The following is a 13,553-nucleotide window of genomic DNA, read 5'->3' on the forward strand; positions in this document are numbered from 1 at the left end:
ATTAAGGAAAAGAAGAAAGGGAAACTGAAACATAAAAATTATATTTGAAAATCCTGATACTCACTTGTAAAGTCTTTCTTTAGTGACTTTTTAAAGTTAGGTTGTTTAGGTAGTCTCACTCTGCTTAACTGTAGTCAGACTTCCAACACTGCTAACCCTCCAGGACACCAGGGAGAAAATGAGCCCAGATGAGGATTATAGGGCAGAGGGGTCAGAAAGTTACTTCTAAAGCTTCCCCTCCAAGCCATTTACCCTTTCTAATTTCACATTTCCTAATAAGTATATTTATTTGGGCATCTATCCCATAGCCCTCTCTAAACAAATCATTCTGACCTTGGGCCAAACCTATCACTGTGATTCTGTATGGATTCCATCTGAGGTGCTCCTCTAAGCCTGTGAGGCCACACACCCCTCAGGTTAGGAGTGTCCCTCCTATGATTACAGCTATCCCATTGCCAGATGACCCACCTTCATCCCCACACAGTCATCCCAGTTCCCAATTGTCTGCTTCTCATGAATGGGTCAGAGTTAGCCACCACACCTGACCTTCACAGATGGTATTGGGGCAAACATCCATTCTGCAGCTGAGGCCACATTCAAAGGGGGACTGTTGTGAGGAATAAAAATCCTTTGACAGGCATGTCGTGCCACCCATCAAAGGAGTCTGTGCTTGCTGGTTCTGCACAGAGAGATCAAGTTCTTGTTCCTGAGAAAACAAATATAACTACTTGTGTATAAGCACACATTCCTATTTTGTGTGTGCCTGTGTGGAGACCAAGGGGTTGACTAAGATGAAATACTCAATATTTGATTCCTTTAAAATAGACTATGCAGGTATTATGAAGAAATCTTAAAATATTCCTTATATTATATTTCCATAAGGAACTTGTTGTCAAGAAAAGTGCTTTTAGTGCTTTATGTACTCTAGGAGCACAGAATAAAGCTTTCATTTGAGTTTTAGGTACAGAAGCTTTCACTCAAATGGCAAAATATGGGGTCATTGTGAAGTCATTTTCTTTTTAGAATCAAGAAGCAAAGCAGGGTACTTTGAATGTGAGTTTTAAAGATATATATCCTGAAAATAAGGACAACAAGTGCCAGGGGAGTTAGGAATGCCCTGTCTTCCCAGGCCTCAGCACCAGACTTCTTGACTCTGTGTGGTTCATAAGACTTTGTTGTTGCCAGCAGCAATCTGAATCTGGGTGGGTTCCTCTCTGAGAGCCAGGGTAAGGAAGGGGACAAATGGCATGGTTCACCTTTATTTCTTAGTGGTGTGAGCAGTCAGGATTTCCTTATACATTACTAAGCAGGAAATCCCAAATGCCCAGCAGCAAGGGGTTAAAAACCATTCTGAAAAGCTTTTTATGTTCTGAAAAGTTAAATTACACATACATGAAAACCACAAACACATAGCACCTGGGTAAATAAATTGTGGCCAAATAAAGACCAGGCTATTTGCAAAAGGGAATCTGGAAAACATTTGTTTTTGGGTGGTTAATTATGCTTTTTTTCCCCCCTAAAGAAAATAGTGTGGTTTAGAAGAAACAGGAAAAAAAAATAATTTTAATATGGCCATTGAAAACAAGATTTCAGTTCATTTACTTTCCAAATCTTAAGGGGCTACCAAGATTGACAGGGGCACAAAGCTACTGCAGCAACACTTTTAGTACAGAAGTTGTCAAACAAAGAACATTTCCCAGACATTGAATGTGCTATGGGATGCAGTGAAGAGGTCACTAAACATTGCTTGTCCTCCACATGTGAGACTAAAGCATCAGTGGTAAATGATAGCAGCTCAGATAATTAAGATTTAAAATGCCATAAATTCAAAACCATTGAACTTCACAATAAGCCAAATTTTGTGGTATAATACAATTTGAGCACTCAGGAGGTCATGCTACAGAGGAATTATGCTGAGCATGTTTCTTATCAGTACTTATGTGGCTAAGTGGTTCCTTTTCCTTGAAGGAAAAAATCATCTCATGGTAGAGGTTCCCTATCATTCAGAAGAAAGCTACTAGGTTGAGCTATGAGAAACTGCTAGTTTTGTACATCAAAAACTGTCAAAATCAACAACTGCATATGATTCAGTCTAATACACTTGATTTTTCTAAGCCAGGTCAAGTTAGGATTGACAGTTACTTTTTGTGGGAAGAGAGGAGTGAGGAGTGGGAAATCAAATAGTAAGGCTCTTGTAAGGTTCAGAAAATAAAATGCCTGATCAGAATGCATGTGGTTCCCAGTGGGAACTCCAAATAACTCTTGGGAGTTGCGGACATGAAATGAACATTACAACTTAGAACTGACCTTTTTGGTCAGACCTGGTGGCTGAGATTTTTCCTTATTCAAGAGGCTACAACATGGAAACACTGTACAGCCAGCATATCCTAAATTGCAAACACAAAGGTAGGAATTAAGAACTGAGAACTGGACCCAGTGATTTGCGCCAGTAGTCCCAGCTGCTTGGGAAGCTGAAGTGTGAGTATGCTTAAGCCTAGGAGCTGGATACTAGCCTGGGCAACAAACATAACAAAACCTGTGTCTCTTAAACAAACCCCTGAATTCTCAGGATAGCTCTGTTATTTCTCACAGACATAGATATTTAAAAAGTTATCATGGAAAATAGTAACAGTGTATCTTGTTCATATATTTAAATTATTAAAGGGAACAAAAGAAAACCAGGGAAATTTGTTCTTTGATAATCGTTCATTGTCTCTACATTATAGCACCGTAATTTTGTTAAGGCAACAAAATTTTTTACTGACTTTTGCACGTTAAAACCACTTATAACCTAAGGAATTTTGGTTAGGTAAAGAATTATATCCATATTAATAAACACTGCCAAAATATCCTAAAGTCTATATAAAAAGTATGCATTACAAATTAATGAGTGTAAATTGTGAGACTACTCTCACACAATCCCTGAAATGATTATTTAAAGACTACTCTTAACTATTACTGAGATAGTGCTTGGTCCCTGAATGATATAATCCTTGTGCAAAGACCCCTCAAGATACGTCAAAGCACAAAAGATAACAGAGGAAAGGAAACAAACGTATTACAACTTCTGATATAAACATTCCTCATAAGTTTGGAATTTTTCATAACTCCTGGGGTAAAAGTTCTTAGAATATGTCACTTTCTGGGAAATTTAACAGCAAAAGTTTTAGCTACTTTTTTTTTTTATAATGCATAAGTGTACAAAGTTCAACATGTAACAAATATAAAGATGCCAAAGGGTAAATAAAGCAATGCAAATTTACATAACAAAGCCATTTGATAAATGCCACTATCAGCTATTACTATACATTCCATCCTATAATCTCATAAATCAAAGCTTTTAACTGCCTAGACTCATATGTGACTGTATTCTTTCCAACATGCATTCTTTCTTCTTCCAGGGGTTGTTCAATAACAGCAGGTATGTTTCTGCCATGAAGTTCACAGTGTTCTAGAAACTGGACACATTCTTGAATAACACTATCATGAAGCATGATTGTGTGTTTTGACATGTTTTCTAACAAGGACAGGAAGCATCTTTTGGCATAATACCAGGTGTCTGTTCCCAGCTTTTTGTTGTAAGGTTCCAAGCTTTTGATAACTCGAGAAATACCAAAGTCATAATTTCCTTTGGCACAATAAAGAGTTCCTATCACCAAATTCACAATGCAGAGATGGTACATTTTCTTATCTGGGTCATCGTAAGAGAGCTGCTCTTCCTCCTTTTCAATCTTCCTCATCAACTCCTCTGCTTCTTCATTTTGACTTGTCATAATATAGGAAACACAGAGATTAGCCAGTACAATAGCACTGACATTCAGGATGTTATCATAATGCTTCTTGACTATGGGTTCATAGAAACCAATGGCTTCTTTGTATTTGTTTTCCTGCATGAACAGAACATGAGCCACATTCAACTTCCACACATCATGGTCGTTACAGAATTCCACAGATTTGCGGAAGATCTTTTCCACCATTGGATAATTTTCAAGATTCCAGTAGATTTTTGCCTGAGCCATCAACACAGGAATATATTTCTCCATGGTTTCATCATATTCATTCACTGCCTTTTTGATAGCTTCATCATCTCTATTGTGTCTTGCTTCCTGTACTTGTATGGTGAGTTTCCGGAGGACCTCAGTCAGCATCCCTGCTAGCCCATCAAGCTTAATGAAAGCCTCTTCAGGAGCTGTCTGGCAAGTGATCACAGCGTCCAAGAAGTCATAGAGATAGGGTGTGAGGAACTTATAAATCAAATGGGCATTTTCTGCCAGGACATCTGCTGCCAGGTCAAAATACTCATATTTACAGTAGAGCAGCAACAGGTTGCCAAAAGTCTCTGGAGGAAAGGGATTCTGTTGGAGCAAAAACTGTAGCTTTTCAAACCCTTCTGTAGGCCTGGCATCCATGTTCATTAGTGCCTGGTTGTGTAGGGTCACAGGGTCCAACTCTTCCTCTGCCCTGGGTGGCATGTCAGTGAGGGCTTCTTGAGCTGCCTCATAGTTTCTCAGTTGGTATTCTATAGCTGCCTTAAGGTTGAAGGCTTCCACCAGAGCAGTCTGATGGAGGACTAAGGTGTTGCCAACACTGCGAACATCAATGCCCTCAGTGGTCATGCCCACACCTAGCTCAGGGTGCTGGCGGATGCCACGCTCAATAATCTCAGCGATATGCTTCAGTGCTGAAGCATACTGTCGGCTGCTGTAATAGGCCAAAGCCAGGTTGTAGGAAAGGTCAGGCTGGTAGCCCGAGGCCTGCAGGGCGGCAAAAAACTTGGAGCATGCAGCTTCATACTGTCCCTCCTTGTAGAGCAAACAACCCAGGTTGATCTGGCCATCGGTCTCATTCTCGCCCCCACTTTCCTCTCCCCCTTCCCTACTCGGCAGCTGCTCTACCAGGCTCCTGGACCCTGGCAGATCGCCCTCGCTGTACTTGATAGCAGCTTGCAGGCGGAGGACCCGGCTGTGGTAGGCGGGGTTATCCAGGAGAAGGAAGGCGACCCGAGTGGCCTCCGGATAAAGGCAGGCCTTGTACAGGGCCTGGGCCTGGTACAGGCGGTACTGCTCCAGTTCCGGGTGCAGCTGGCCCAGCTGCTCATAGCACTCGGCCGCCAGCGCGAACTCCTGCAGGCGGTAGTAGCAGTAGCCTAGCAGCGACAGGCCGGCGCGGCTCCTAGGGCTCCGCTGCAGCTCTCGGCCCAGCAGCTGCACCGCCTCGGCGTAGCGTGCATTGCGGATGAGGCGGTACACGACCGCGGTGAACTCCCCGTCGGGGATCTGCGCGCCGCTCAGGCCAGCCATAACCACCACGGCTGTTATGCGTGCGGTTACTACGGCAACAGAGCAACCGGAAGCGGAAGACTGCCGGTTTCCTTGTCGCAAGAAATCTGTTAGGAATAAAAAGGGACCATTCTCGTCAGTCTCTCAATTTCAGCTTGATCTTCAAATACTCTGGACTGCGGAGTGGCGGCATTCAGGAGGGGAAAGACTACTCCTCCGGGCCGTTCAGAGCCTGAATCTACTCGTCCCGGCATGCACCGTTCCAGCGGTTCCGCGGCGCGGGTCGTAGCCGCGCTGCATGCTGGGAGACGTAGTCCCGGCTGTACCTACCGAACCGGCGGCCCGTGGGGATGCAGGGTAACTCTCCTTCCCTGCCTCCTAAAGATGAGGGGCGCTCACTGTGTCTGCTATGGCACCGTGGTCTCTGGCGCGGCGGAGGAAGGTTTCCGGCCCCATGTTCCTGGCGATTTTGAGCCTTGTACACGGTGTGGTCGATAATAATGCTGGCTTTTGGTTTAGTTTTAGTAAAAGAACCGGGATGGCAAAAGGCGAGTTATCTCTTGGAATTACCCTGGAATTAGAGCACGTTCTTTTTTGCACTACCCCGAGGGCACAGTTTGTAAGAACGGAATAGAGCGGCGAGCAGGAATCCTTAATTTGGTGGTTTCCAGAGGTTAATGAGGAAAAAGGACTGTGAATCTTGATTGGTACTGGTAGAGTTTCGGTTTTAGGTCCAAGTATCTCCCGCTCTTTTTTCCCGTAACAACAAATATTACTGAGTATATATTGGCGTTTACCCTTGGCCATCCCCATTGCGCTGGAGTTCCAACTTTCACTACTAGGTAGAAACGTTGGAGAAATGCATGACTTCAGTCTTTTCCAAGAGGGGAAAATCCAAGACATTAAAATGTGCTCCTTTCCCTATGCATTTTTACTTTTCTCTCTTAACTACTAAATTAGTCAGTCAGTGATGTGTGGGTGTGTGAGAGACAGACATGCTCACTTTGTACTTTTCAGCCTTCTAGGGATTTTGGATATTGAACTGATAAATATGGATTTTCTTCTGTTAAAATAAGAAAAGATTGCCTACACTTTAATTTTTTTTCCAGATTCTTAGTTTGAAGATTTCTATGCAGGTTTGCTAGACTGTACAAGATATCATTCTGGGTTTTCTTTCATTCTTTGTTGTATATTTGGAATAGATGCTGTAGATTCCATGTTATTATCCTGGGGCTATTTTTGTATAATTTTTTTTCAGTTTATTAGTGGCCATGATGGGGCTGTGAAAAACTAGGGGCTTAATTATTCCATAAAATTATATTTAATCACCAATTTAAAAAATACCCCTAGATAAACTGACCTGGAGACCATAGACTTTAAGGGAGAATAAATACAATTTTTCAATCAAGAATTAGGGACGTAGACAAGATAGCAAAATATGAATTTGTCTTATCCCAGTGAGGTACTTGTAAATAGTGTAGTTTTCAAGGTAACAGTAATAGTGTAATTCATTAACATCTATCATATGGTGGCCTGGGACAGAGCATTGTCTTTTGTAGTCTTCCATGATGTCCATTGGCCTCACTACCACCCATGATAAACAGTCCAAGTCAGAGCATGTCTTTGCTATATAATTAAATACTTCAATGCAGGTACCTTACTGCCTCTTCAACAGTATTGCTGTTCATAAATCTTTTCTACATATAAATTTTGGAGCCAACACCAACCATATTGCATCACATTCTATTAGACCACCTATATATATTATTTCTAATCATAATAACCACCCTGTATTCTGCATATTACTGATGAAGAACATGTGAATCAGAAAGATTAGGTAACTTGCCTGAGATGACACAGCTAGATAAGAAGCAGCTGAATCATGAAATTCCAAAGCTAAGTTCAGTAGGTAATAGTCACTGATGAATTAACTCTATCTATCATGTATGGGCCCAGTTATAGGGGAATATTAGTGTCTTGCTTTTTTTATATTGTTATTTTCCTGTTAAAGCAACCAGCCACCTTGGGTTGGCCAGTGGAAATTTGAACTTCTTGGCCTAAGTCGTAACTGTGAGCAAGTATTAGAAAGTGATTAGTTGGGAGTGGTCACCTGTTATACCTAAAAAGGAACTTCAGTAGGCATCTGAATGCTATACCATAAAGCAGCTGACTTCACGTACTCATGTATTCTTCTCTCTTGCTGAGAAGTTTTCCACAGTTCTGTACTTCTAGATGAGAACAGACAAGAAACCTCCTACTGCATCAATACCAAGAAAGGGACAAAGTGCACTCATTTTAGAGAGGTTGAGTGTAGCTCTGGACCATGCAAGAACACCAGGGAAAGCAGTTGAGGAAGGCTTCTGTAACCCTATTTCAAGGCTTCTTTCTACCCAATCTCAGCTACAGCCTTATCCAGTTTTCAACCCAGAAGTGTTTGTAGATTGAAAGATGCTGGCTAGTGCTGCTCAATATTCAAGGAGTAGGGGGTGTTCTGCTTACTGCCTGCCTGATTGACACTTGTCCCTTGGAAACAATATCCAAAAGGCTTAATATTTAAACATTCTGGCTCATGCCTGTAATCCCAGAGCTTTGGGAGGCCAAGGTGGAAGGATTGCTTGAGGCCAGGGGTTCAAGACCAGCCTGAGTAACATAGGAAGACCCCATCTCTACCGAAAAAAAAAAAAAGGCCAAGCGTGGTGGTACGTGCCTATAGTCCCTGCTACTCGGGGTGCTGAAGCAGGAGAATTGCTTGAGCCCAAAAGTTTGAGGTTGTGGTGAGCTGTGATCCTACCACTGCACTCCAGCCTGTATAACAGAATGAGACTCTGACTCTAAAAAAAATAAAATAAAATTCTTATATATTGAGCTGTTACCTTGGGTAATAATAAATTAAGGTAAGAAGACAGAACATGGAAATGAGAAATTGTCTTTCCTGTCTTTCAGCTTTATCTCTATTTTGCAGAGTTGTATTTGCATCATGAAAGAATTCACCTTCAAATGGCTTCTTGAAAATGTATGAAAAGGAAAAGGACTATTTTCTTCTCCAAATTTCTGGGATCCCTACAGGAATCAGTTGGGGTTCTCCTCTTTGTGTTGGTACCTGTGAGCGTGGCAGCTGGAGTGGGCAGGAGGGAGGCCATTCTGTGTCTCTTCCTCCTTATTTCACGTGATGCTGCTCCTTAGGCCTGGCTTGAAAAAAGCAGGACATTCGGCTTAGACAGATGGAGGGCAGGGTCATTTTCAAAATGAAATGAATGCACAGATCACACTGTGAAATTGGCATGACCATCACTGCTGCTGTGATAGACCGACCTTTATTTGGTCTCATATAGGCATATGGGGAGTAGATCAGCTTTTTGGGTGGTAGAGGAGGGAAAGGAGACCCTTTAATTAATGATAGAAACTCTGGAAAGCAATAAACAGGGTGGAATATCATAAAGTATCTTTTTTGTTTACAACAAAATCTTGAAAAGCTGGAACATATATCAAAAAGTAAGTCTATAATACCACTCCCAGCAGTAAGAAAGCATTTGGTGTTTACAATAAAATGATTTAGTGCCTTATCGAAGGGAATTTAGCTTTCAGGAAATGGTTTAGGACTCGCAGTGGATTTTGCTGAATAAGCAGAGGCATGTTCACCATGTGGAAGAATTCCATTTAGGCAAAATGTATAGGAGCAAAAAGCATGATGTTTGGTTCCTAACACTTTTGTGTTTCTGCCTGCCAAAATATGAGATGATCAAATTGCATGTATATTCTATTTGGCAGTCTCTTTTAAAACTACTTGGAAGTGATTGTTTAATGATAATAACTACTTCTTGTTGGTAAACATTGTTTATGAGTACTTCAGCCACAGCTGTGGTCAGACATCTTCCTTAATAAAGGAAGACTTTCTGCAAAACCACTTTCTACTTGTTATTTCTGTCTCCCATTCATTCCAGGGCATTTTCTTTAGGCTATCCAGTTATGGGATTAACTTTTTTCTCTGGTAGTTCCAGCTTTATTAATATTTTAAATAGTAATGTATTTTCTTCTTAAATATGCCTTGCTTTTGATCAAACAGTTTTTATTTCTGGGTTTATGGTATTGCTGTGGTTTGGATGTGGTTTGTTGCCACCAAATCTCACAATTTGATTACCAGCATGGTGGTGTTGGGAGATGTTTGGGTCATGGGGCTGGATCCCTCATGAATGGCTTGGTGCCGTTCCCATAGTAGTGAGAGTTATTGCTCTCATGAGACTGGACTAGTTCTCGTGGAAATGGATTAGTTCCCATAAGAGTGGGTTGTTATAAGGCAAGTTGCCCTTGGGTTTTGCCCCTTTGCACATGTCCACTTCCTCTTTGGCCTTCCACCATGTTATGATGCAGCACAAACAACCCCACCAGAAGCTGAGCAGATGCTGGCACCATGCTTCTTGTACTTCTCAGCCTGCAGAACAATCAACTAAATGAACCTCTTTTCTTTATAAATTACCCAGCCTTGGGTATTTATTCAATTGCAGTAACACAAAATGGACCAACACAGAAAATTGGTACCGAAGAGTGGGATTTGCTCTGTGGATACCTGAAAATGTGAAATCTGCTTTGGAATTGTGTAATGGGCAATGGTTGAAAGAATTTGGAGGAGGAGCAGGCTAGAAAGAGACTGTATTGCAGTGAACAGAGCATTAAGGGCAGTTCTGGTGAGGGCTTAGAAAAAGACAAAAAGATGAGGGAAAGTTTGGAACTTCTTTGAGATTGTTTAAGTAATGTGACCAAAATGCTGATAGAAATATGGATAGTAAAAGCTGTGCTGATGAGGTCTCAGATGGAAATGAAGAATACCTTATTGAAAATTGAAGTAAAGCCCATCCTTGTCACACAGTTGCAAAGAAATTGGCTGCAGTATGTCTACTCCCTAGGGATTTATGGAAGGTAGCACTTAAGAGTGATGAACTAGTGTATCTGGTGCAAGAAATTTCTAAGCAGCAAAGCACTCAAGAAGTGATGTGGTTACTTTTAATAGCTTATGCTCAGTTATGGCACCGCAAAGTAATAATCTAAATGCAAAATTTATAATTAAAAGGGAAGCAGAATGTAAACACTTGAAAAATGTGCAGCCCAACCATGTGAAATGAAAGAGTGTTTTCAGGAGAATAATTCAAGGGTACAGTCAAGAGACTACTTGCTAAAAAGATTAGTATGCATATAAGGGAGTCAAGTACTGTGCATCAGGATATTGGGAAAAAGGCCCAGAGGCCTAAGAGGGCAGAATGGTTTTGAGGGACAAGCCTGGGTGTTTTCTGTGAAATTGCTGCCCACGGCCACTTCATGCTGCTGCTCTTGCATCCTGGTGACTTAAGCAGCTCCAGGTGTTACTTGTGCTGCCACTCCAGAGATCCCAAGCTGTAAGCTTTGGCATCATCCACATCCAAATGGTGCTAATTTTGTAGGCATGCAGAATACAAGAATGGTGGAGGCATGGCAGCTCCCACCTAGATTTCAGAAGATGTATCAGAAAGCCTGGAGCCCGGGGAGACTTGTCAAAGGGGCAGAGCCACTGTAGAGAGCCTCTACTAAAGCAATGCTGAGCAGAAATGTATGACCAAAGCAGCCATAAAGAGTCCCTACCAGGGAAGTAGGAATCGAGGGAATAGGGCTACCTTTGGGACCCCAAGATTGTAGAGCCATTGACAATGTGCAATGTCTGCCTGGAAAAGCTATGGGCGTTTGACTTCAACTGTGAGAACAGCCATGTGTGCTACACCCAGTGAAGCAAGTGGGACAGGGCTGCCCAAGGCTCTGGGAACCCACCCCTCACATCAGTGTGCCCAGGAGATGGCACATGGTGTGAAAGATTATGCAGGAGCCTTAAGATTTAATGTCTGCCCTGCTGGGTTTCAGACTGGCATGGGGTCTGTCATTCCTTTCTTTTGGCCTATATCTCCCTTTTCAAGTGGGGATGTTTACCAAATGTCTGTCCCACCATTGCATCTTGAAAATAAATAACTTATTTTTAATTTTACAGGCTTACAGCTGGAAGGAACTTGCTATGAGTCTTAGATGAGACTTTGGACTTTTGTTGCTGGAGCAAGTTAAGACTTTTGGGACTACTGGAATGGAATGATTGTATTTTGTATATGAGAAGCACATGATTTTTTTGAGGCTAGAGGCAGAATGCTGTATTTGCATATGTTCATCCCCATCAAAACTCATGTTGAAATGTTATTTTCGGTGCCGCAATATAGGGAAATGGAGCCTAGGGGAGCTGTTTGGGTCAAGGGAATGGATCCATTATGAATGACTTGGTGCTGTTCTCGCAGTAGTGAGCTCTTGCTCTCATGAGACTGGATTATTCTCGTGGAAATGGATTAGTTCCCATGAGAGTGGGTTGTTATAAAGCAAGATGCTCTTGGGTTTTGCCCCTTTGCACATGTCTGCTTCCCCTTTGACCTTCTGCCATGTTATGATGCAGCACAAAAGCCCTCACCAGAAGCCAAGGTGATGCTGGCACCGTGCTTCTTGTACTTCCCAGCCTGCAGAACCATGAGCTAAATAAACCTTTCTTATAAATTATCCAGTCTGATATATTATGCTATAGCAACACAAAATGGACTAAGACGGGTGTTATTATCCAAATTAATTTATTAGGCAGAACACAATCACATGATTTATACAAAGGAATTAGCAGAGAAGACACAGTTTTCGGTACTACCATTGAAAAATTTGTTCCTCAGAGTTGGAGTGTGCTGTGGGATACACTAATGGGGATGTTATGCAGATTATTTTAGCATGTTTTACTGCTTTCACTTCTAAGAAGTAAGCGACATTGAAGTATCATGTCTTTCCTCCAGACTGGAACCTTTCATGGTCAGAGATATCCTGTTAATGCCTGTTTTTATTTCTGCAATAAAGCCATGCAAGTAATAAATTGGATGGGAAGGATCTTTGAGGCCAATGGTCAAAATATAAGATTTCCAAAAGAAAAATGTCATCAGCCTATAGGAACACATGTTCTGGCTTGCAAAGCCTTCAAACTATTTTTTCCATGGCATCAGACAACCTTTGATGGCCAGCCATCCAGTTGTCTGAAATGACACAAATTTTCATTTGACTGTTGCGTAAGATTTTATAGGCCTGGTCAGATTTATCTTTAAGTCCTGAGCGGTGGCAATATGCAAAATTGTCCTATTGCATTATGCTTTAAATTTTCTTGCTAAGATTAATGCAGTGTATACAATTAGCTTTCCTTAGACCACACCAGCCTTATGAATAAGAACTGGATGACAATTGCCATGGTATTTGAGCAGCAACCTAACTACTGCACTTGTTTTTTGAGGCTTTTTCTGTGGAGAGTTATGGAACACATTTCCTGGATGTGTTAGACCATTCTTGCTCTCATGGCTAAAGTGGGAGCAAGGGAGAGAGGGAAGAAATGCCACATGCTTTTAAACAACCAGATCTTGCAGGAACTCAGAGTGGGAACTCACTCATCACCAAGGGGATGGCACTAAGCCATTCATGAGAGATCCACCCCATGATCCAAACGCCTCTCACCAAGCTCACCTCCAACACTGGGGATTATATTTTCACATGAGATTTGGAGGGGACAAACATTCAAACCATATCACTGGGTCTGTGCTGGTGGACTAAGAGACCAACCTAGAAAACAAGCCTGGCCTTAAAGCCTCCTGCTGTCTTACTCCCCACATTCAAGTTCTAACAATTCTGCCTGTGAACTAACTGAACTCTGTATACGTCTCTCCAGTCTCTACCACCACTGCTCTGGTTTCTGCCACCACCATCTCTCTCTTGGATACGGCAGTAAGCCTCCTTGCAGAATAAATGGTTTCCCTTCATCTCTTCCAGGAATGCTTCCAAAGATTACGAGGTACTTTATCTCCCTTCTTTGTTCAGGATTTTACTTTGGGGACCTCATTAAGCCTTTAAATGCACTTTACCATTTCTCCCACGAAATCATGGGATCGTTGTACAAAATAGACCTCCCAGTGGTTTGTCTTTCTGTGCTAGTGTTTCTGTCTCAGGTGTGGAGTGCTGTTGCTCTCACCCCAGTGACTCTTGCAGCCTGAGTGTATAGGAATGTCTTAGGACTGAGACTTCAAATGATTTTGGAAGAAATGGTTTCTATAAATGGTATTAGAAGTTGAGGGTGATATAGAGAACTTAAATTGATTTAGTGACTTTCTTTTTTTTTTTTTTTTAGATGGAGTCTCACTGTATCGCCCAGGCTGGAGCATAGTGGTGCGATCTCAACTCACTGCAACCTCCACCTCC

The 13,553-nt window shown here is 41.9% G+C and overlaps 1 protein-coding gene across 1 annotated transcript; it reads right to left on the bottom strand.

The window, feature by feature from the left end:
• Nucleotides 1-1,534: 1,534 nt before the first annotated feature.
• IFT70B (intraflagellar transport 70B) lies at nucleotides 1,535-11,827 on the bottom strand. The gene has a single exon (XM_031008421.3). The coding sequence runs from the start codon at nucleotides 5,298-5,300 to the stop codon at nucleotides 3,303-3,305; it is 1,998 nt and encodes a 665-aa protein (XP_030864281.1). The 5' UTR covers nucleotides 5,301-11,827; the 3' UTR covers nucleotides 1,535-3,302.
• Nucleotides 11,828-13,553: the final 1,726 nt, after the last annotated feature.

Source organism: Gorilla gorilla, chromosome 11 (genome assembly GCF_029281585.2).
Source record: "Gorilla gorilla gorilla isolate KB3781 chromosome 11, NHGRI_mGorGor1-v2.1_pri, whole genome shotgun sequence".
Lineage (NCBI taxonomy): Eukaryota > Metazoa > Chordata > Mammalia > Primates > Hominidae > Gorilla > Gorilla gorilla.

Bases quoted from the DNA above. Each gene is read 5' to 3' on its own strand.
- IFT70B (XM_031008421.3), bottom strand. From the start codon at position 5,300: ATGGCTGGCCTGAGCGGCGCGCAGATCCCCGACGGGGAGTTCACCGCG.